At 40.3% G+C, this 25,694-nt stretch overlaps 1 protein-coding gene across 6 annotated transcripts in view; it reads left to right on the forward strand.

The window, feature by feature from the left end:
* The window catches only part of BCAS1 (brain enriched myelin associated protein 1), a 112,219-nt gene that overhangs the window by 54,589 nt on the left and 31,936 nt on the right, over positions 1–25,694 (forward strand). For 4 of the 6 annotated variants that reach the window (XM_059733134.1, XM_059733136.1, XM_059733138.1 and 1 more), the window contains exons 4-8: positions 3,489–4,072; positions 15,160–15,321; positions 16,132–16,176; positions 20,519–20,659; positions 25,536–25,571. In XM_059733134.1, coding sequence (XP_059589117.1) covers positions 3,489–4,072; positions 15,160–15,321; positions 16,132–16,176; positions 20,519–20,659; positions 25,536–25,571 — 968 coding nt within the window. The remainder of the gene's footprint in view (positions 1–3,488; positions 4,073–15,159; positions 15,322–16,131; positions 16,177–20,518; positions 20,660–25,535; positions 25,572–25,694) is intronic. The other 2 variants (XM_059733135.1, XM_059733137.1) reach the window with 2 other exon arrangements.

Genomic DNA, 25,694 nt, shown 5'->3' on the forward strand with positions numbered 1-25,694 from the left:
TAACTCATGTGGCTGCGAAAAAGAGTTAGCAGAAATGGGAATTTTAGATTGCATTTGTGCAGATGCTTTCTGATCTTGAGAGAGATTAATTGCTGCATTTGCAATTAATTGCAGGTGTATGTAAATGAAAATGAAACATTTTGACATTCTTGAAACAAAATGGGAAAGCTGAAATGAGATGTTTTGACTTGTTCCCATCAACAAGTTTGTCAATCAACACATTTCCCTAAAACATTTCAGTTTCAACAGAACTGCTTCATGCTGCTCTCCAATGTGCAATTCATTTGACATAAGTACAACTTCATGCTCTTTGTTTAAACACATTGCTGAAAGTCTCTGTGATAGCCTGATCCAGTTTTGCCTCATGTATAAGGCAACCATCCGCTGAAGGTTTTTCAATCAGCTCTAGTTATGCACAATCCTCTAGCATTAACACGTAAAATTCCTGGTCTCTTCCCAAAGGCTGCAATTGTAATAAAATAATGTACCAGGAATTTTTAAATAGGCCCTGGGTGTGGGGGTTTATGGGATTCCTCCCATGTAACACACCTCAGCCTACATCTAGGGTTCAATTCAGTAGTTGAATATTCTCATGCCTGTGCAAGGGGGAAAGAAGATAGTAAAAGGGAGCTCTCTTATGGCATGACCTGCTTACACCTGCCGTATGAGCAGAATTTTCTTGAAACAAAGTTTGAGTGGCATTTGCCCAACAGACGCAATACAAAGCATATATTTCATTCCTTCCAGGGTAATTGCAAAATAAATATTTTCATGCATTCACAACCTGTTTGTTTTTAACATGAGATGATCTTCCTGTTTTAATGCTAAAACATGTTCTCAGTTACCTAAAAACTTATTATGTATGACATGTAACCAAAACACAGTATCTGCTATGATTATTTTCTGATGCAATTTTCTTTCCCTAAAAGAAAGGAATAACTGGTTATTATTTTTATTTCTTTTTTCTGGATTGTTTTCCATTTCTGTCTTCTTGGAGATTCCCTCCCAATATTCCTCTCTGTTAATAAATTAATTAGCAAGGACCTGATAATTTAATTCTTTTCAGGAAAAATTCCAGAGTGCCAAGAGGGAATTATATTAAGAATTAGTGGACCCAAATTGATCCTAAGTGGCTACTGAGCACCTGTGTGAAAACTTCCTTATGTAGACTCACACGCTGAAGCAGATGCATAGTGAATATTGCAGAAACAAATTTAGATACTATATTTTTTTTTTAAACAGACTTGGGCCACGTGGCTTATTTTCTTACCTAAACAGTAGCAGACAGGACCTATATTGTGCCAGGGGCAATATTCCCTTTTAAAGTACAAACCTAGAACATAACATCTATTTACCTGCCAAGCAAGGTGTGGAAATAGTTGTGCCGCCTATTTCCATGCACTTGTTCAAATGCAAAGCACAGTGAGAAACTGAAAAAAGGCCAGAATGAAAATGGTAAAATAGGAGAAGTCAAAGGAACTAGAGATCTTGACATCTGGCAAGACCCTGGCCGTGATCGTGAATATTATCCTCAAAGCTTTCCCTTCACATCAACTGCTTCTCTCATGGTTGTAAGCTTTTCAGTTTGCATTCACCTTCGAAGAGCAGTGAGCTCCTGCTGCTCTTTCTCTTGTCCCTGCATTTTATGATTGTTCCTAGCTGTTTCTATTTTGGTAAGAAACCCTAGAGTGATTGCAAGGATTATCAAGAGTATATGCTACCTAGTCACTGAGTTAACATCATCAAGACCTGGGAAAGAGTGTGTATGAGATTTATGGCCTCTACGTGAACCAAGGGACTGTCTTGTTCTGCCTTTCTACATCACCTTGAAACATGACTAGGGCCTCTAGACACTACACCAATAAAAAAAATGGCAATAATACAGTCATTCACTGTAGAGAATGGCATGCTATCACAGTCTGCAAATGAGAATCTGCTTGTTCTCTACCAAGGAAAAGCTTAGAAAAACACTGTGGTTTCTGCAAGGAGTAAACAGGCCCAGGCTGTACACAGGCAATGGAAAAAGCTCAGAATAAAACAAATGTATCCTAGGGAGCCTCACTGTGACCTTCAATTTATAATCTACTGAAGTGAGCCATCAGCTCAGCGATGTCACTGACTGTGAGCATGTTGCTTTTTCTGCTTGTGCCTCACTAACATCACTTGGGGCCTTGTGAGAACTGCACTCCAAAAATGCAAACATAGCAGCAAAATGGAAAACTATTTCACACTTCTGGTTTAAATTTTGTTGTTATTTTTTTATGGTAGGTTAGAAAATGTGCATGTTTTGTTTAAATGGAAAAAAAAAAAAGGATGTTTTGCATAGTTTGGGCTCAAAAGTAATCCCACAATTGAGCCCCTTCCAAAACAAAGCGCTACTCTGAGTAAAATTATAACATTTGCACCTTCAAATTTGATTTTTTTTCTTTTAATGTTTGTAGGTAAATATAGAAATCCTATCAAGCTTTAGCAGGATCTGGAATATGTTTGTTCAACATGTAGCATGATAGGCCCCGAGCTACCATATCAATATTATACCAATATAATAAAATAAAATAAAAATAAAATGTCAAAGGGATAAAACTGGCTAAAGCAAAATAGAAGGAAATGATGGGATCAGCTTTTGCTGCATTCTTCCCATTCACTGAGGAGTCGGGTCACTGTGCTTCATTTTTCCATTTCTTCCCTTTGTTTGTCTCTCTTTTCATACTATTGGGCTTCATTCAGTCTAAACCCAGTAAATTTTGCTGAAGGCAATGGAGCTACCATTAGGAGAATCAGATCCATAGTAAACCTAGAGTAAAAGCTGGAAAAGCGAGTCAGAAGAGGTACAACCACTCTAAAAGGTATATTGTTAAAAGAGCAAATCAAGTCAGTTCTTACTACACTCCATTTTTTTCCCCACTCCTATTAACTTTGTTAACTTAAGTTAATAAAGATTTATTAACATAGCTGGATCTCAAGTTTTATAGATATTTTTAATTTCCTTTTAATTTTGATAGGAAAATAATCCCAAATAAAACAAAAGTACTTGTTTGCTTAATTCTAATGCTGCAGACATCTGAGTCAGTGTTTTCTTTTTTTTTTTTTTTTTTCTTCTTTTCCCTACTTACTGGGCTAAATTAGCACAAGCCTCACCCAATACCTCACTATGGCTCGAGCACATCACTCTGTGTGCACGTGTCCGTGTGAGACAGAGACAGAGAGAGAATGCGCTTGATCCTGAAAAATGCTGAATACCCAATGCTTCAGCTGATTTTAATGAGACTAGAGGACTTCAGAAATTCAGAGGATCAGGCCCCATAGATAAGCAGCAACAAGAGAACAACTGGTTCATTTTTTAACATGTAACAGTGTGTACGGTCCTCATTCAAGCACTGAGTTTTAGAATGAGTTTATTAAAGATCGAGGCCACCCCAATTAATAGAATAACTAGTACAACTTCCTTGGTTGGTTGGATAATTGCTGTTTTATGTTTCTATTTGCAGTGGATGCGAGGGCAAGTATTGTAGAAGATAATGCGGCTGTTTCTTCCCAGAAGACAATGGAGATAAGCTCCGTTTCTGATGTGAACGGAAAAAATCTTGGGAATGGAGCCAAGAAGCCCATGCCAGCTGCTAAATCTCGTTTTGTCTTGGCATTTTCACGGCCTGTACCAGGACGTACTGAAGAGCAAGCTACAGATTCATCAGTTGGATCAGCTAAGCTTGATGTCAGCTCAGAGATGCCCGAAGTGAACAAAGCATCAAGTGAGAATGTCGAGCTTCCAGCAACAGCTGCACCAGAGGAAGGCTCGCATAAAAACCTAAACCAGACCCCTTCTGCAGCATCCATTAGTGAAACCGAACTAGCAGCATCAGCATCACTTGAGGGAGAGAATGCTGCCCCGTCAAAGCCAAAGCAAGTAACCTTTTTTGACAGACTCTTCAAACTGGAAAAGGGAAAGGAAAAGAGTAAAACACAAATTGAAACCCAAGAGGGGAGTCAGGCTACAGACATTCCTGACGGAGGCATCACAGCAGAAGAGGCTGCTGGATTACAGAGCACGCCAAGTGATGTCCCACAGGGGAAGGCAAGTGTTTGAACAGGAATATCAATTTCCTTCTTAATGAAATCTCTTAGGAATATTAATGGTGCAGGACAGTATTGCATTATGATGGCTGTAGGAAGGAGCCAGAGAATAGTGGATATTCTTAGCACTGGTATGGTAACTCCCTGACAGGCAGGTTTGGCAGGAGGGGGTGGAGGGTGAAGAGTCCTCCTTGGCAGAGTAATAAAAGCTGGGGTATGCATTTCATGACAAAATTGGTGGTGTCTGACCTCAAGTGTAAGTTCATTTGTATTTTTCCCAAAGACTTAGTCAAGCTAGCTTGAGTCATGCCCCATTAGTTTAGATGATGAACAGCAGCTGGCTGCAAGGGGAAGAAAAAAATGTACCTGGAAATGTAAGTGACTTTCATGCTTTAGATGCTCAGTGCCTGATACTGGATCGTTTTAGGAAACTCTTTGGGCACATTTCAGATCACGCTTATAAAAGTCTAACTTTTTACGGCTTATTGCATATCATACATCCCAGTCACAGCCTTTAATAAAGAGTAAAATACAGCAGCAATTCGGTGTGCTTTAATATATTGTGCCTTTCATCCAAGGAGATACAGTTCTTTAAATGTTTGAGGCATTACACAGGGAGAATGAGGTGCAAAGCAGTTAAATAACTTGCCCAAGGCCACAATGCAGTCAAGGGGCAGATCTGGAAATGGATATGATCCTTAGATCTTGGAGTTTTAGGCGAGTAATTATTTTTTTATCATTAACTGTTTTTCTGGTGAAACGGCTGAGGGGTTTTAGGTTTGTGACTGGTCATTTTACTTCTTGCTGGAAGATTTACCCCCTGCTGTAAAGTACCAAGAAAGAAGTGTGGTGATTTACTATATTTAATTTATTCAGTGCCATCAGCCCTATAAAGTAGAATTAGTGGGATGGAGAAGGAAATGTTATCTGATCTGTTTCTGATCCTAAATTACCATTAATAGGTTCTTATTATTCTACTAGGTTCTATCCCCACCAAGTGTAAATCATCACAGCTCCATTGACTTCAATAGTTATGCTGCTTTTTACCAGCTGAGTACACAGAATGAGCTATTTTTTCAGGGACTTTGCCTGGAAAGTCTCATATCACTACAGGATTGACTTGGAGTATAACTGCACTTTGACTGTGGCTGCACTGCTCAAAGGGCTAAGCCCTCAATTGATGTAAAGTGGTGTATTTCCTTATTAGTTGCTGTGATCCCAGCAGAAACATTAGCTCAAATATTTTTTGTATGATTGCTGGGTAAAAATCCTGACTCTAGAAAAACACAGCTTTTAATCAGAATTTAATAGGGGAAAAGCGTAATTTTAACAGTAATTATTATATTGCTGTACCTAGACTAACTCATCCAGTTACAATAATGGTTGAGTATTGCTAATTGCTGCTTGGAACAGTGTTGAGAGTTCACAAAGAGACACCTATGAGCTCTGAGCACCTGGGTTTATAGTGTCACGCTGTTCTTTCCAACACTGGGTCTCTGGTTTCTATTTTGAAACTTATTCTCCCTTCCAGTCTCTACCTCTTCTCCCCACCAAGTTTTGTATATGAGCTCTAGCCTCAAACTTTAAAATATCAATCGTAGAATACATCAATTTATCATTCAATTTAATTTTTAAAGATTTGGCTGTAGGTATTCTTTTATAATAAGAATGGAAAACGTACGTTCTGGACAACAAATGCACTTTTGTGCCTTTTGTCCTTCAAAATCTCACTGGGTATCTCAGACAGCTAATTCCTAACATATAAGGTGGTACAGATGGACACTTCTGTATTTATACTCACTTGGGCCTACTGAATCTAAATTCGCCCACTGTTTAAGACAGAGTTGAGTGAATACTGAATAATTTATTCAATATATTTTGCCTTTTTTCCCAGTTTGCAAATTATCCTTAGAAAGTCTGTCATTTTCCAATGCATCCAAAAATACTCACAATTTTATTTAAAGAGCATGCCTTGACATGTATGTCTTCCATCTTTAAAAACAAATGCGTAAGATTCCCAGTTCAATTTATTTTATTATTTTTTTAAAACAAAATTCTTTGGACACAATGGCTGGATCCAGACGTACAGGCACATGCAGTTTGTGGCACTGCAAGCCTCTTTGCAGGACCACAGACCACACACGTTGCACATTAAACCACGTGCCCTGCTGCTAATTTGTAGTGCTGGGGTAAAATTTCCTACTGGGAAAGCAAAAAAAAAACCCCCTGCAAAAATAAGCGGCACAAAGCACGCCCAAGTGCCGCGTGCCAGGACAATTGCAGAGCCGGGGTAGCGGGGCTGCCTACTCCCCCAGCTCCTTGTGCTGCAGAGCCCCTGTGCTAAGGCACCCTGCACCCCGGTCAGCTGCTCCCTAGCTGGTTGGGGTGCACGGTGCTTGAGACACGGACTCCACATGCCTTAGTGCAAGGGTGCCACAGCAGAGCCCCCATGCTGAGACATGCAGAAGCAGGGAGCAGCCAGCCCAGGGCTGCCTGCTTCCCCATCTCGAGGCACACCGAGCCCCAGCCACCACATCTATATACCACTCCCTGGCTAATGGGGGCACAGGGTGCCTCAGTGTGGGGTCTGCCTGCTGGCTAGCCCCATTGTGAGACACCCTATGCCCCAGCCAACACATGGAGCAGAAGGACAATGTGTCCCACTGCAGACCTCACAAATTTGTGCTACTACCATCTGTGCTGCTGCAAATGCACGCCCCTGCTTGTGTGGACGTGGCCAATGTCTGCTTCTTAATATCAGCATATAATCCACCAAAATCACAATCATGATGTTGCATATTTGATTTAAAAGGGGCAGTTCACATTTTGTGCTGTTTTGGTTCATGCAAATGGTGAGAACAGGAGCATGCATGGTATAATGAAATAAACAGTCAGAAGTAGCTTTATCCAGGAGTTGGTGCTAAACACTTCATGTTACAAATCTTCAAGTGGTTAGAGCTCAAATGTGAGTATTCATAGCTGGGGACCAGGAATGCAGATGTGTCCACATCTAAATGAGAGTTTTCCACCTCAAATACATGGTAGAAATGTGTCTACTTCTCATTGAGAATGACCTTGTTTACGCCTTCCTCATGATCAAGATTACCCTAGGCCCGAGTCCTGTGATTGCTTACCCACTTGATTAACTTTACTAATGGGAATTGCCTTCTTGAAACCCAAGGGGTCAATCAGAGCAATAATGAATGTCCATAACTATCTGCAGGATGTGGGTCTCAGTCCACAATTGCTACCTGGGATTTCCATGGATTGCTGAAGAGTCTGCTCTACAGACACTTAAGCACGTGCTTAACTATAAGCATCTGGTCAGCCCCCTTGACAAATAGGTAGCATGTTTTCAGGGTTACGGCCTCAGTTGACATTCACTGTGAATATATGGCAGAACAGGGCTGTGAGAGTAAAATTTTAAGCTTAACACTAAAATGCCTGACACTTTTGCTTGTGTTTTGTCCCTTAAATAGCCAAAAAGCGTACCTATCTAAGTCCCATTTCACCCAAGCCAAGAGTGTACACTTCATAACCAATTTAAACAGCAAAAAAGGTATATAATAGTAATGCCATCAAACTCTTGATTACAATGGGGTTGGGGAATTTTGTTTAAATACCATTTGGGCCTTCAAATGCATGCATACCCTATACAGGGGTTACACACATCTACACACATGCTGGCACAGAAGAACTAAGCCTTAAAATTACATTAAAAAAATCTCCAAACATCTGCTAATTTAATATTGTCACTATTGTGTCTGTGGTCTCACAAAATATGAAAAAATGAAGTTATTGATGTTGGCACATAATTCTTTCTGGTGGACTGGGATTTTCAGGATCTATAAGAACTTGATCAAATCAAAGCTTCGCTGACCTGAGCCTCAGCAAATAACAAATAACATTGCTGATAATGAAGAGAAATAGACTGCACAGTTTTAGCCTAGAAACTGCACAAACATTCTGTGTTTGGCAACCCAGTCTTTATTTTTGTGGTCTACAAAACTACATTCAGAACGCAGCATAATTAAAACAAGGACAGAATTCATGAATTGATGAAGCATTTACTATTTAAGCCAAAGAAAAGATAAATGATATGCCTGAAATGTTTCACTGAGCCATGATTCATACAAACAAAAGTGTTGGCAAGAATACTTTCTTTTGATATGCTTTTTTTTTCCTAATGACTGAACTAAGAGTATAGTATGCGTATTTAAGGTATTTATTACCCAAAATTTTGACTCCTCACAGAAATTCATTGAGCATTTATGTAAGAACATTTAGTTTCTCATAGTGACTTTCCTGCTGTGCTATTTCCAGGGGTTTCTTTCATTACCATTTGTCTCTAGGGCTTTGCAGTGCACATTAGGGAGCGAGCTGATGCAGAAGTTTTTGTGTTTTTTTTTTTTATATATATATACGGCTCTAAAAATGTGATATTATTAAGCTCCATAGTTATTATCTCTGACTTGCATAGTTAAGGCCAGATTCGGCATTACTTACTCCACTGACATTGCCACTGAAGCTACAGAGAGCAGCACAAAGACTCAGGCTGCTACTGATCTTCTCCTTTCTCCTGCTCACCGTGTCCACCTTGCTGAATATTGTTTGTTCAGAGGAGTGTTTCAGGTCAGCAATGAACCACGTTGGAATTGCTGTATGACTCCATAACGTACACTTGTATTTAAGCAGTGAGGGCCACTAGACAGTGCCGTAAGTTTTAAATAAACTCTCACAGAAAAATGAAAGAACTCGGGCTAGAAGTCTGAGCAGTTGTCACTGAGCTGAGCCCTTTTGCTGGTGTCATCTGTTTTAAGTAGTTTCTGTTGTTGAGGTTGGTTTTGTCTACCAGTTGTATATTCTGCATCCTGCTTCTTTGGTCTGGTTCCTCACACTTTTGGTGAGGTTGAGACAGCTTTTGTTGTTTGCCCACTATCACTATAGATGACATCCTTGGCGGGGCTGAAGTTGGCATGGAGTGTATATATATGGCATGGGATGTATTGTTCCTGGCATGGCTTTGTCGTGTCAAACCCTTGCAAGAAATGTCTCCCTAGCCCCTTGAAGCATTGTCTGTCATTGTGTTGCATGGCGTCTTGGGTGGAGAATTAAGCAGGAAGAGTTCTATTATTGAAAATGAAACGTACGGACTTAACTCGCTGCACGCCAGCGTGAGAAATGTGTTGTGCTGTGTGTGAGCTTGCAGTCAAAGAAGCTCTCTGTTAAAGTTTTAATTACGATACATGATTTCACACATACTAAGGAGCCCTTTGCTTTCCCACCCACCACTTGCCCACACCAGTATATGTTCTTTTGTAAAACAGTTGTAAACAGTTCTCTTTAAGCCCTGTGGCACAGGGAGAAATAATCTCAAAAACAGGAACTAAGGGATTTGAATGCTAAATGACAGATTGATAAAACTGAAGCTGCTTACAGCTCCAAGTATTTCTTTGTCTCCAAGAATTTCAAAGATATCATCTATTGGAAACACATTGACAAAGGAAGAGTTGGGGTTTTTTTCTTTCCATATTATAATCTTTGGTTTTATTTTAATCTCCCCCCCTCCCCCATGTTAAGAAGAAACATGGTTTCCTAATGACTTTTGCCTTTTTTGTACCCATAGTTTTCCATGCCATCAAGTAAATTCATAGACTGATTTTTTTTCCCTCCCCCTTTCTCTATCCTTTCTATTTAAATGACTTTATTCCTTTCTATTTAGTACCCAGGGCATTTGTATATGCCATGGAGGTTTACTTTGGTTTAATTCTCCCTACATTGAAGCGGTGGGTCTTTAAAAACACCGTGTCAGTTTAGGGTGAAGTAAACCCCCGTGGCGTGTACACAGGGGTTGGGCTCAACGCTTACGGGCCTCTCCGGCACTGGGGAGGGGAGGGCAAGCTGCCGGTGGGCTGAGCGATCCCTGAGCTGCAGCGGGGGGAGCTGGTGTTTCCCTCTGCAGCAGTGGTGGCCCCCGCCCCGGTGGCACCCACCCACAAGCACCAGGCCTGAGCAGTCCCGGGGGGCACCGCAGCTGCAGAAGGAAGCACAAGGCCCCCGTATAGGCAGGCAGGCTCCAGGAAGGAATAAAAAAAAGATCAGGCTTGCAGTTTTTTTTTATCTCCAGTGGAGCCAGCCCCTGAGATGCACAGGGCCCAGCGCTTTCCCTCGTGGCAAACTAAACCACCTCCAAGATGTTTTATTTTGCTGCATCTCAGAGTCCTTTAACATGCATTACGCTGCTGACGCGTGCAAACAGCTGCACCATTAAAGCAGTGCAAAAGGGCATTAAGCCACTTTAAAGGCCAATGTTGTGGCATGCACAAACGGCCCCTGCCCCGGGACGTCTATGCGCAGCATCTGACAAAGTAAGCTGTAGCTACAAATGCTCATGTCTCTTTGAACAAGATAGTCTCTTGAGGCCTTGCCTCCTGTCATCATTCCCATTGTGACAGTGGAGAACTGACGATCAGAGAGATTAAGGGACAGTTATTTAAGTGCCTAAAGAGGCAGGGAAGTGCCTATACTAAATCACCGGCAAGAAACATGCCAAACCTTAAAAAACAGAAGCTTTAAAGTTTCCATCTTAGTGTAAGTTATCTGATCTATGCTCTATAATGCGACTTGACACCATGAAAGGACTGGAGTGTGGTGTCTGCAATGAGAGAGGCAAAGGACACGGAGCAACATGTAACTGGTCTTTGAGCTGCACTTTGGCCCCTGGCCTGGTTTTTGGTGTTTTCTACCATGCTGCTTTGATGTTTCCCAGGGAAGGTTTTATTAAGGTACAATACAGGCACTTTTGTATGCATCTCAATCCAGGCTGCTGGATAGAGATATAGGAAAGCAAACTGGAAAAGGGATGAAATGCATGACTGTGTGTTTAAATTAGAGGATGCACACTATAAAACTCAGAGCTTAATTAACAAAGAGTGGGAATATGAATGGAGGCAGATAAGTGCTTCACCACAGCCATTAATAGAAGCAACAGCTTTTCAGTTTGCAGACCAACTCACCCTCCAGGCACTTCTCCTATTCCAGTTTTCCCAGTGAGTGGCTGTCAAGCAGCTCATTTCTACAAGGGGGTAAGAACCATGACATCAGGCACTGCCCTTTGCAGTAATTTGTCATGATGCAGGAGAGCAACTTGTGAATCTCAGCCAGGGCTTGATCTTGACCCACTGAAATCAGCAGCAGAACTTGTTTAGGATCTAACATGCTGTGTAACTGTGATCGCTGCACCTATATCAGTAGAGCAGGAGGCCGTAGCACAGAAAGAATCCCCAAGGGCCGGTATAGCTCCTGGTATAAAATGACTAGAGTTGATTGGAAACAATTTCTGGCTTTTCACTTGCTTCCTTATTGAAATGCTTATGTGTTTTACTCTCTGGAACATTTTGTGATATCCAAATAATGAAAGTGAGTCAAAGAAAGACCCATTTTCACTATGTCGCCTCACCGATTCTAAGTTTTGTAGCTTCATATATAGTGGTTAAAAGATTAAATTTAGTTGCCTTGTAAAATCTTTGCCAGTGCTGTGTAGCCGAGTTAACTTTTCATTTATTTCTGTTTTTTACCATAGCTAATGTCCTTTATTGTTTTTTTTCAGTTTGCGTACTCTTTGATGTATTAATTTATCATCTCATAAAACAAAACTATTGAAAATGTTAAAGATTATAGGCAAGTGTTATTAGACTCAATTCATGAGACATTAAGTAAGTAAGTCTGGCTGGAAGGAATTCCGACTACTAGACATTAAAAACATGGAAAAAATCTTATGTCCTAGATTTTTTAAATGGAACAAAAATATATGTCTAGTTTATACATAGAGTAACATGATTGTAAATAAATAGTTCTTGAAACATGTCATTTCCCAATTGGAGATGACTCGGAATACATTAAGGCGGTGCAAAACTTTAGTCCCTGGTTTGATTCGGCGGAGATTCAGCCTGATTTGGTGCCCAAATCTCTGAATCCGAATCAAATCAGGAGACCATTTAATTTTTCTGAATTGAATCGGAGCCTTCCGAATTGATTCGAAAAGATTCACGGATTCGGACATAGACACAGCTTTAAATGTTTTTTCTACATACCTCAGCGTGCCAGGCAGCTTGTGAATGCTGCGATGCTGGGGCAGATGGAGGGTCTCATGGGAGTGGGGGGGTGGTCCCCCCAGCACGCTTGGCAGCAGACCCAAAAGTGGACCAGAAGCACTTCCAGTTCACTTCCAGGTCTGTCAGCAAGTGCATTGGGGGGGAGGAGCCCTGCACCCCCCCCCCGGCTCATTGACTGGTGCCTCCTAGGTCTGGGGGGGGCACCCAGGGTTCCCCCATGGCCAATTGCCAAGCCAAGGGGGCATGGGGGGACCTCCCTGCACACTCCCTGGAAGAACTGGAAGTGGACCGGAAATACTTCTGGTCCACTTCTGGTTTTGCCACCAAGCACACGATGGGCCCCCCCATGCTCCTGTGGGACCCTCCATCTGCCCCAACATCACAGTGTTCACAAGCTGCGCCTGCTACCTTGAAGTATGTAGAAAAAACATTTAAAGCGGTATCTATAGCTGAATTGCCGATTCTCCAAATCAACATCGAATCTTCAGATTTAGATTCGGCCAAATCAAATTGGGGACAGTGATCCAAATCAACGAATTGAGTCACTGTCCTTGATTCAGGCTGAATCTGAATCAAATACAGTCCGCTTCATACACCCCTAGAATACATATCAGGCATGCAAGTACCTAAAAATAAGGACAAAATTGCAGGACCCCTTTATGGGAAAAAAACACAAAAGATTCAAAATATTTAAGTGATACATATATTTTTTAAATCCAAGGGTTGATTAACATAATTAAGATGATGTTCAAGAACCAAATACTCAGCTGGGAAAATCAGTATTGCTGTGCATTGATTTCTTTTCATTATATAATTCCTAGCAGATGCACCACTATATAATTATAGTCTATTTAGAAGAGATATTGAGTATTTCTGAGTCCCTAATCAGAGAAAGCTAAGATATGCATGAAATGTACATAAGCAATTTGGATTAATATTATATAGGACTCTATTTTTGTTTTTAGTCTCAAATGTACTACTCAGCTTGTATATGCATGTCTTTTACACACACCCTGGAGGAAAGCCACTGTCTCTGTACCTCTTTATACATAGCTGGTAGGATTTTTATCATCCATGTTGTACCGCTCTTCAAATAGGCTGCTAAGATGAGAAGTATGGGTCCATTTTTCCTCCTCTTTTATTCCCGCTCACCTACCTTGATAGGGTGCCAAATTGCCCAAGCATGAAGAGTGGATTTGGAGGGGTCCCATGGAGGTGAGAAGTAACGTTATCCATCGGGACACTATTTTTTGTCTCTTAAGAAAAGCTCAGCTCCACAAGCCACCCCAAGCTGGAAGTTGAGGAAATGGCCGCTGTCTGCAAGTTCTGACATTGCTTGCTCTGAACAGGGGACCTCATAGTACTTTTGGATCATTACTTGTTGCTGTACTGAGCCGTGCAACACAAGCTGAGCTTCCACCGTACCAGAAGTATAGCTGTTGTACCCTGATTCTGGCTGCTTTATACCACTACTACATCAATACAACAGGGTTAGAATAGGGCAATCATTTCAGTGAGAGCTGCCTCAATGCCTCTGTAGGTCTGGGACTACATTCATCAATTCTTGGCCTGATCCTGAAGACTTTTAATCGCATGAAAAATGTTATTTGTTCCATCAAGACAGCTGACATACATGGAGGTTTACAAAATTAAGCCCCAAAATACCAAAGGAAAAAGAAACAGTGAAATTTGCCTAATCCTTCTTGAAAGGGTCTTTTATAAATGTAGGTATCATAAATAACTCCTTCAGTTGAGATTAGCTATTCTGTTAATTTAGTGCTAGCCATTTTCAAAACTCATCTGCTAGGAGCAAGGATCCCCACATGGCCTGGTTGAACTGATGGTACTGGTTGAACAGTATGTCTTGTCTTCCACAGTTCTTTGCTAAATGCATTGCTGTTGGTGGCTTACAATGAGTTCTTCTGTGTTGGAAGAGACAGATAACTAAGACCCTGAAGACTTGGGTCTAATCCTGCAAAGTGTTCAGCACCTTGACCTGCACGGAGTTCAGAGACTTTGTGGATACTCAGTACTTTTCAAGAGGTAGTAAGGACTTTGCAGGATGGAGCCTTACAGATGTGAGAGGTGTTCTCGTGTGTTGAGGCAGTAAAGGAAAAGGTGTTTTGGAAGCTGGAATATTTTTTGTCCTCTTCTTCGGGTTTTTTCCTTGTCATCTGCAGTGCCAATTTGGGGATGAGGGCTAAACGCTCTAATGGCCAGATTTGCAAAGGAGTGCAGTTCCCAAGGTCAGTCACCAGACCATCAGAAAAAACAGCAGAGTTCTTTTGAATATTAGTCTAGAATTGTCCCAAAGACGGGTTTTGAAAATCTGGTTCCTATTTGATTGCCTAAATGGGAAATGCGCTCGTTTTGAAAATATTGTCTTAAGTAAGAGAGCTGAGCATTATTAAGAAAACATATGGTCTCTTTTGAAAATCTGGGCCCACATGTATGAGAGAAGTAGCCCTGAAAGACGTTTAAAAATCCAAGTTGTTTTTGATAACATGGGGATTTTTCCATGCTCTTCGTGTGAAACTGCGTCACTATGTTTCCTAAATAAAAATGATGTCAGGAACCTGTATATTAAGTACCAGAATCTTTGTAGGGTATAATCAGACACAACGGCCATAATCTCAGTCGTTCGTTGCTGTACATAAGTTCTCCGTCTCATTAATAGAAAAGGGGGGTTGTTTTGGATGCCGTGTGCAGCTTTCCTTGCTGTGTTTGTTGTACTCTGTAGCTCAGAACAATGTTCCTCCAGCCAACTGCAAATGTTGTATTTATTAGAAAAGGGTGGTGGAGGGGAGGGATTTGTATAAATGGTTGATTGTTTGGGGTATGTAGGCTGGAGAAGTATGGCTGGAATTAGGGTTGTGACTCTGAGAGTGACACGATGCAAATCACAAATGTTACTTTTACATTCCACTGGGAATTAAACAAGTCAGAACTGAAGAGGCTGTTCCCCGCTTTTTAGGACCTAGATGACTGCAACCAAAAAGGGGTGCAGCAGGACGCGGCAGGTGCCAATTGCCCGGTCTCTGAGAATCCTGTCAAGGCAGAGGTAAAGCAAGAGAGCTCAAAGTCACTTGCTGCAACAGAGTTGAATAATTCCATGATGAGTTTCCTTAAAACACTGGTAAGTCATTGCCTTCAGCTGTGCTCTATAGGATATTACCTTTAGGAAAAAAGGAAGTTTATTAGAGTCTTATTTTACACAAGTAGGTGAATCTAACGTGGCCGGCACCAAAGATTAATGGTGTGAAGCTGAACTGATGTCTTAGAGAAGTCCAGATTGGTAAAGAAATGGAAAGATATAACAAGCAGTGCAATAGCTGCCTAACATTGCCGATATAGTATGAAAGCTGTAAAGCTTAAGCCGTGTAGTTCTGAGAGAAATAATATTTTCTGCGTTGTTACATTTTTGTTAATGTCTAAATATACAAGCAGAGCAAGACAATTAGTTATTGACGGTATAACTGAAACAGTTGAGACAGACAGCAAAACCATTAACTACAATGAAGAATAGATGTTGAAATAAGAGAGGAAGCTATATAATGGATATACTAAATTAGCAATGTAAAATGACAGGAGATGCCATACGTTTATGATCGAGGAGGATCAGAATTCACAGTTGACTTCATCTTATATATCCAGACCTACAGGCTTGTCTGAGATATTCTTAATCCCATTTTATTTTCAGCCACTGTATCAAAGTTAGTTTTAGGAAACTAATTCATTTATTAATACACAATGATATTTTCCCATTTGGAAAATAAGTTATTGCTTGATGTTTATAGTTTTGTGCGCATTCTTCTTTCCCTTCTTATGGGATAACCCTGATATCTTTTATCAAATTGATCTTTTTTTAAAAGGATCTGTTGAAAGATTCTGAATTGGGCATATTTCATGGATGATGACAGTGTTTTGGTTTCTCATTTTTCTTAAGGTTTCACCAAGCAAAGCAGAGGCCAAAAGTGAGTCGGAGGACAAGGTAGGCATTTGCTTGCTGTTTATTTATGTCATTGAAATATAATTAAACTGGTGTTAACGACATCCTTTCTTTTCTTGAACTTTCTGTTTACCTATAGTTGACATTATTGTCAATGGTAATAATTATTTTTCAAATAAAATACAGACAGCATGTCTACATGAGACGTTATGTCACCATAGCAATGAGCTACAGTGACATGGCATCAGCAGACAAAACCATGACATCACAGCTACATCACAGCTAAAGGAAGTACTAAATGATAGTGCAGTAGCAACAGTGCCATACGGGCACATGTAGACATGCCCAGAGAGAGGGAAAAAGACATGTTAATAAACTACGTGTTTATGGCTATCTTTTCATTCAGTTTAAAATATTATGCTGCATGGAATCACTTTCTGTATTAGAAATCTGAAAGTGATATTCTAATATTTTATATGTACTACAGTACAACCTCGGTGTTATAAGCCACTGTGGGACCAGGAGAAAAGTTAATTTAAAAAGAGTTTTCACTATAATAGGATTAGTTAATTTGTTGCATCATAACAATGAACAAAAAATGGTTCCTGCTAGTGGGAGATTGTTATAAACAGGGTTGGTTAGAGTAAAGTTGTACTGTATTCATGTAAGTGTGTGTGTGGTATATACTTGTGTGTGTGTGTGTGTGTGTGTGTGTGTATGCACACACTAATATTCACTATACACACACTGAACTATACATACACACACACACAAAAATATAGTGTGTGTTTATATGGATATTTATATCAATCTAAATGATTTTTAGGGTTTGGGATGAAACTCTGGCTGGCCTCAATGAAGTAAATGGGGAAAAAAAACCCGTGTTCATGTAGCTATGCAAAGCTGTCAGTTTTCATCTCCCCTTGGTTAAATGAAAATACCTATATTTGTCTTGCATTCTTGCCTACAGGATAAAATTCTCACCCAGTTGCACAGAGGATCACAATGCAGTGTAAATGTTTCTCTATTGTTAAGGAGATGGTCTGCTGTATAGCAGGCATATAGGAAGACCTCTCGTATTCCGCTCATGTTGGAACTGAGATTTAATTCATTGGCCAACAGTGAGGTCATGCCCTATGGTTGTCTAACTTAACTCCAATTCAAGTCATTAAAGGTTTTTATTGATCTGAGTTGGAGTTGGACTCTACCCTGACATCTGTAGTGGCTACAAGCACCCATTGCAGGGAGTGTGTTGCAGTTGGAGCTGTTATACTATTCCCATTTTGCCACTGAAACAGGTAGAGAAAGGCTGCAAAAATGCCCCACACCCTGATCATGGTTTGTAGGATAAATTTTGTCCTTCCCGTAACCCTGCAGTTCCCTCATTTGAGGAGATAATCTGAAGAGATGCAATGCTGTCAAGCAGCATCGTGTGCAGACTTCAGCTGCAGATGGAGTGACATTCCTACCCCAGTCCTCAGAACAAGGGCGGGCAATTATTTTGGGCGGAGGGCCGCTTACTGAGTTTTGGCAAGCCATCGAGGGCCGCATGATAGGCACCCAGGGGCAGATAAATATTAATTTTCTAAATTTTTTAGGGGCCCTGTGGGCTGGATAGAATGGCCTGGCAGGCCACATCTGGCCCCCGGGCCGCATTTTGCCCACCCCTGCCTTAGAAGCTGGTGAAAAACAGCATCGTGATGACAAGTAGAGACTTCAGCGAACACTATGCTAACTGAAGTGATAGCCCATTGCCTCCATTTCATCATGCTGTGACATTAATTAAAATTTGGCATGACCCTATTGTCAAGGAAATGCTATACCTTTCTGAATTATTATGTAGATATCTGAAAACCTAAATTGTCCCAAGCATATATATATACATAGCATTTGTGAAGGTTGCATATGGGCTGAAAAACAAAAATATGGACCTCTATAAGAGTGGCTCCTGATCTCGTTCTGAAATCAAAAGATATTCCAATAGCTTCAATAACATTATTGCACTACATAGTATTTATATTGATAACGTAGCTTGACAATGATGCATTGTTTCAGTAACCGATGGGCATCTCACTAACAGTGTGATTGAGATGGAATTTCCAAATGAACAGTGGTGATTAAATCATATGACTACAATAGCTTAAATAACTTCCCGAATTATTTGCAATTAAATCATACCAAAAGCATTTAAATAAATAGCATAAAGAGAACAAAACACTAAAAAATGGCATCAGCTTTCTACATATTTAATAGGTAATAAAAATTTCTATTAACGTGAAGATAATTCTGCTCCAGTCACAGTTTGCTGCTCTAAATTATGTTCTATTCATCTCTTAATAACAGCCCAGTATTAAAAAAGAGCAAGGTCAAATTTTCGGATAGATTTGGCATGGACAAGAAGAGGCACCCAGTTGCTCATGTCATTCTGACAATGACCTCAACAATCAGGGCTGACATTTTCAAGGGGCCTAGTGGTGTTATGCATGTTAATCTCACTGCATTTCAAACAATTTTGAGCATCTACCCTTATCCTTTGAAAATTCAAGCCTAGGTGTACAATTTGCTTTCCTGACTTTTAAAAACAAGCATGTGCTTCTGCAACCTGTGACTGTTGGCAGAGGCACATTATAGTTTAGAAACAAATATACTGTATGGGTTTGGTTTGCTAACACACCTGTGAAAGTAAACATACCCAGATGACTCCAGCAGGATGTGCAAGCTGCTAACTGTGCACAGTACACTGAGTTGGTTGGGAGCTGGGTTTTGTTTTGTTTTTTTATGAAGACCATATTTTGCTTCCAGGAATCTTTCTCCAAAATTGCCTTCTGTGTTCTCTGGTCAAAGCATTTATATCCCATGACTAGCTCTTACTTGGGCTTGCTTGGTCAAAGCCAAAAGGAATCGTGCTATGACATTTTTGGAATATATTTTATGCTTTGAAAGCATTAGGCTTCAAGATGAATTCAATAAGCAATGCATAAATCAGGTGTAACTTGTTTAATGTAAGTGCAACTACAATGGTGTAGCGGAGATCAGAATCAGACCAAAGTACTTGCAAGTAGCAAATAAACCAAGTGGAGTATAATTATACCTTGCCTTCCAAAACTGATTGCCACCAATGGTCCCTTCTTGTCTGGTAACCTATGAAACTAAATGGTAAGTGGAAGCTTTTGGTCCCATTTATTATACACCATTTTATCTTCATACTTTTTTTTATTTAAAAAGGATGATTTTTACCTTAAGTTAGGTAAGCTAGAAACCCAAGTGGTTGTTGTTCTGTGTCTCCATAAACTGAGCTCTGTGGTATTAATTAAGTTGTGCTAATAATAATAATAACAAATTCAAGTGAAAAAGTCCAACCAGCTCCAATCCAGAGTCTTATAGACCAGTCAGTTATTGTAACAAAACAGCCTTCTTCTTTCTGCTTACCAGGGTAATGTAGCCCACACTGAGACCCATGCTGTCTGGCCTAGCATCTCTACCCTGCTCATTTGTCTGTAGGACCCAGAATCAATATGAGGATAGTCAGTCTAGAAATTATAGTCCTTTGAAATCATAGTTCTAGATGTGTTCCCACCCACTTCATCCTGGACAGGGAGATCACTTCTTAAGGGAATATCGATTGGCAATTTTTTCACATAAAACAGCTGTTTTTCTGATTTTGTTCATGTGGCTGGTTAATATTTGTTCAAATGCATATATTGACATATTTTTGAGTATTTTGCCTTTGCAATAGCAATGCCTTTTTAATATTTCTACATATGATACAGAAAACATGTTATATGAACCCTGCCATGCAGGATTATAAAAAAATCCTAATGTATAAAAACAAACCCTAACTCCACAAAAAATGTATGCATCTAGTAATTGTAAACCCAAGGATAATCCCAAACTCAGTGGGAATTCACAGATTCAACATTACATACACTTTTTAATCTTTGCAAAATTGAGGTGATAAATTACTTAATGATGAAGTTAGAGCTCAGCTCTCGTTTCTTTTATAACAGTCTGATGTGGAACGAAGTTAAGATTTCACTTGTGTGAATAGAAATGTAGAATTCAGCCCAGAGTGAACATTCACAGACAAATTCTTCTCACTTGTAACTGTGTTTAAAGCAACTGAATTACAGGTGTAACAGAACAAGGTTTTAACATGTGAAGACTGTTAAAGTTTTGCTGCTGCTCCCCTTAAACAAAATCCAGGGAGAAATGATTTAAAAATACAACATACAACATAATACTTTCTTCACCAAGTCATGGACCAGGACTAAATGAAATAGTTGGCTGTAATATGCCTTGTTTGAGTGTTTTTAAACATGTATTCATGAATAAAAGGAAAATGGCGTGTGATAGAGATTCAAACTTGAACGATGTTGCCTGAAAGGGATCCAAAGCGGAAAAAGGCCATGGTGGACAACCTGCTCAGAAGACAGCAGCAGAATCCCAAGCAAAAGGAGGCAAGAAAAAGAAGCCAGACAGTCCCAAGTTAGGACACAGTACATTTAGCAAACTCTTTAGGCATAAGGTCTGTATGTGATTCTAGCCAGAGGAGAACCCTGAACGGTAACAGATGGTTCCTGTCCTTGGATGAATTATTAATATGACTGGATTTTACACAATATGACTGAGATCAGAATCTGGCCAACTGTTCATCTGAAAAATCATGACCTGCACGTTTACCTGACACCAAAACGTTAAAACGATATTTTAGCGTGGAAACGTTTCCCTGTACACCATCTGTGAATTCAGGATTCTGAAACAATCGGTTTAACTCCTCGATGTCATCTTCCCTTGCTACTTGACAAAGTCACTAACACTAACATGAACACACAGAAAACCGGCACTGACAAACAATGAATTTTTTTTTTTTAGAAAATTAGGTCTCCTTCAATGCCTTGCCATTTTGAAGAGCCAGATCTGAATCTTGTTGAGGAACAGCAAGATTTCCATGGATTTCTCATGTGCTTAAAGTTAGGCACATGCAAAAGTATCTGGCTGACTTGGGGCCAGGAATGCCCATTTTGAATTTAGGAATGTTGATTGGAAAAATTGGAATGTGTTTCTAGGGAAAATTTTGACTTTTCATTGGAAAGCCAAAACATTTGTAAAGTTGATTATTTTTCTATGTATTTGTTTTGAGTTGCAAGCCTTCATTGGTTTCCCAACAAAGTGGATTTTTATGAGGACGGCAGGGCCCCGGCTAATGAAAATGTATTTATTGACCTAAAAAATCCATTGCAAAAAAAAAAAAGTATCCACAACAACCCTGCTATTCGTTGTGTTGTTTCATTTGGTATTTTTCTCTAATGAGGATGATTGAGATTTATGCTGTGATGTGTCCTGGCTGGGAAGCAAAGAACAGTAGCATTATTTCTCAAAGAGTCCACAGCCAGAGACCCTGTAACTGGAGGAGGAAAATAATATTAATCACATGCAAAAATGATACTGAAACACCCACTTGGAATTCGTCATGAGTAGGGGGCTTTTATAGTGGGTACCATATCTGGGGTGAGGGAAAACCCTTCAGATATTTTTAAAACAAAAAACAATTTATTTGCCACTTTAAAAAAAAAAAAAAAAAAAAGAAAAAGCAAGATAGAAAGAGTAAAGAAACAAAACCCTGAACATGCCTTCTTGTTTTTCAGTGTCCATTCTCATTTACATATCAGTGTAGGAGTCACAATTCTTCTGTTGCAGTTTAAACCTTTTGGGCCCTGCCTGCATGTTTAAAACCATGCTAGCAAGCATGTTTGAACCAATAGACTTGGTTCATAATCTACCCAAAGCCCCAAACAGGTCAAGCCCTGGGTAGCTAACAGCAGGAATCCTGTTTTCTCTGATTTAAAAAAAATCCCCAATTTTCGGTTTCAAAACAAGTAACCCCAAATCCACATTTTTCCAGGATTAAATTGAAACCCTACTAATATATCTATCTACATACTAGTGGTGTTCCATTTAAATCACGAAAAAAATGTGGATTTGGGGTTCCATTTTTTTTTTTAACCGAAAACTGGGAATTTGTTTAAATGCAGAGAAAAGCAGGATCCCTGCTAATGAGTTAAACCCTGCCTACAACAGTTCTCAAATCTATTCCATGTTTCTTTAATCTCAGTCCCCTTTCAGTGGAGGTTCACCCTGTTTTCCAGGATGACTGTCCTCCAGAACTAGAGGTAGTAAGGTGAGGGTCGTACGGTGATTGTGACACATACTAATAAAAGGTGGCTAGTTTTAAACTGAGTTAAGATTCTGCCTCTGGTTTACTTATAACACAGGTCTCAAATCAGGGCACAACCAGGAGTGTCACCATAGAAACCACAGCCATCTGTGCTGATTTGCTTCAAATGCTTAGGTTGCTGCCTTTGCTAACTAAATAGTGCAGTGCTGTTAAGTCTCAACTTCTGGTCCTTTTCATTTTTAAAACATCCTAGCATGATGATCTTAGGCCATTAGGTAAAATAATTGCTTTTTTATAGGATGGTTAATTAATTTAATAAAACACAACTACGGTCGTATTTCATTCTGAGAGCCCATCACTGCCCTGACTGTTTTGCGTTTGATCACCTTTTGAAATTCGGTCATTATTCTGCAGCATCCTTCCTCATTGAAGTTGGATAGTAATGATTGTGAGACTAAAAAGAAAAAGCATTGTTTTTCAGTTCCCTGCATCACCTCTCATTTCAGTTCCCCGCATCATGTGACGCTTCCCTGCATTACATAAAATACTAACTTCTAGTGCAAACAAACATATTCCAAACAAATTTGAAATGTTGCTTTTGCGCAGTAACATGGAAGCTAATAATTGGATACATGTTAAGCCTGATGCATTGGGATTTAGTTACTCAGCCTCCATGAATAAGCTTTGATGGGATTCTCACAGCTGGATCCCCACGCGTCATGCTATTCATATCCCTCCGTGGATGTTGCTTTCTGCTCAAAGCCAGTTTTGAAATATAACTTTATTGATTTATGGAATCGTGTCTGGGGAGGAGCGGGTGAATCGATTGCATTTCAGGTGCTGTTGATGAAGTCAGCTTATGGTATTCACACTGGGTAAAATTACTCTGGATTTTTTTCATTAAAGCAGACCAAACAAGAAAGTCTTGGCTCCAGCAAAAGTCTCACACCTGTTCTTTTAAGAAATCCCCAAATAGCATGGCCAGTTGCCTAGAATTAGAGCAGCATTTGTGCTGTGTCCTGGCCTATTGCTTCTCTTCCTTTTACAAAACCCAGATGCTTATCTCTTAATATAAGCTGCATGATGTTTGTACATGAGCAGATAAAGGGTTATAACAATTGGCTCAAATCATTTGTCTAGAAATTAGCTCAATCAGGTTTTGATGTGGTTGTATAAACAGGATACCCTGGCCACAAATGTCACAATGAAGCAAAGGACTTAGTTTACATGTAAAGAAACAGTATAGCAAATCCCAGCCAAAACAGCTTAAAATTATAAAGTCTGACATAAAATTATAAGTCAGCCTGGAGTGGTTGGGCTTTGCAGATGCTGGGGACATTGAATAAGCCTTGGATAACCAATGCTTTGCCTACAACTCCAGTTACCTGCTTAAAAGTATTTGCTATTCTGTGCATCGATATTCCAGGTAATGGTCTAGACAAGCATAGATCTCCTCACCGCCTCTCTGGGCTCCCTCCAAGGATCTGGTATGGTGTAGTGTACCTCCTCTCGCTGGAGGACAGACTATATAGATGCCCAATCACACAACAATTTGCCTGTGCTTCTTCCTGTCCCCTAGCATAGATGTATTGCAAAACTGGAGCGCTTCGACGCTCCCATGATTTTTATTCTCTAATGATCAAGGGTACAGATCATTTCTTTCCAGCACAGTTTTGGGCTACTCAGTGTTTTATAGAACTCTGTGCTACAATCCAATACTCAATCCACCATAGCAATTCCCCATGATTATTTGTTCGCTAATTCATAATGCATACTGAATAAATATTATGTATTCCTTTACAGAGAAATTAAAACCAAACATTACATTGTAGCCCATGTAGTTTCATCTCAGCCTGTTCTCCACAATCACGACCCTATACCCGGAGGTCTTGCACATTAAAAGACCTAATTAAACTAATAGCTGTGTTGCAGCAATATTTGGCTTCCACGTCACATTTATCAGCAAAGATTTTATATCTCAGAAATTGTAGCCCAGAGTTTTCAAAGTATATTTTTGAGTGTGCCTAACTTGGACATGAACAATATCTACACACCACACATACACACATGTATCAAGGGATGTGTACACAAGTACCTCAGGCACACAGAATTGCAAGTCTTTGAAAACCCTTGTTTCCATTTTTTCTTTATATTTGTTCCATCTTGTACTAGCAAATGGGGTGGAGATTTCATTTTCTTGAAAGAACAAGTCTATGGTAGTAAATGACCCAGAACAGGACACAAAGCAACTTGATATGAAACCACAGTGTTTTCCCACTTAAAAGGACTTGAAATGCACCAGCTGACTTGATATCCTAGGACAGGGGCCAGCAAACTTTTACACGCCATGGCTTTGGTGGTCTGTCAGCTGCTGTGGCTTTCCCTGAGCCCGTACCGGGGCCAGGCATCTGGACGCTGCACCCATGCTGCTGCTATTCCCTGAGCCGCCTACTCCCTGGCTGGAAGGTGAGTACAACTTCCAGTTGGTGGGGAGCTGGGCTAGGACCAGGTGTCTGCAAACTGTGTTTGCACTCCCACTGCTTCTCCCCACTCTCCCCCCTCCCCCTGCCAGCTGTGGCACAGCTGGGCCCCAGAACAGCTCTTGACCGGCTGGAAGCTGACTCTATGCTGCAGCCACGTGTCCCTAATGCACACACAGGGAAAGACCCCCAACTGCTGATGTGCCACCAAAGTCACTTAGCCTGTGTTGGACTGGATTTGGGGGAGGCAGAGAGAAGCAGCAGCTCCTAGCTTCCTGGCCCAGATGCAGACACAGGTAAAGCCCTCTAGCTCTGAGGGCTGGATGTGGCCTGTGGGCCATCTGCGGCCAACCCAAGGCTTAGGAGATGAGTTTCTAATTGAAATGAGCACAGTGGTTCATACTTTGTAATATCTGTCAGTTCAGTTAGATGTCTTGGCTCCAGTATGATCCAAAACTAAGCTGATATAGGCTATTATTCTCTTTCAAAAGGTGCTTCCTCCAGGACAGGCAAAAGGCTTATTGCTGGAGCTACTCATTCTGTAGCTGCTCTGCTTCTTAAGAAAGGTTGGTGGGGGAAGGGCAGCCGAATACAGTTTCCATGGCTGCAGAAACGAGGACTTTGACAAACACAAACATTCACTAAAAATAAAATAATGAGAGGCACAGACATCTCCTAAACTGTGTAACAGGCAGGAATGGCATTGTTAGAAACAGACTTGCCTTTGTGCTTTTTTTTCCCTTTAGTCTGCGAAAGAGGCCCAACAGACAACCAATACCAAAGTGAGTAGGATTATTTAAGTCTTCCATATGACTGATGGAGTCAAATTGTAACTAATATCGCTACCATTCCCAGCATAGTGTGAATTTATTTAACAGCTAACATCATCCGTTGTAATGGATGGA

This window comes from Alligator mississippiensis, chromosome 9 (assembly GCF_030867095.1).
Source record: "Alligator mississippiensis isolate rAllMis1 chromosome 9, rAllMis1, whole genome shotgun sequence".
Taxonomy (NCBI): domain Eukaryota; kingdom Metazoa; phylum Chordata; order Crocodylia; family Alligatoridae; genus Alligator; species Alligator mississippiensis.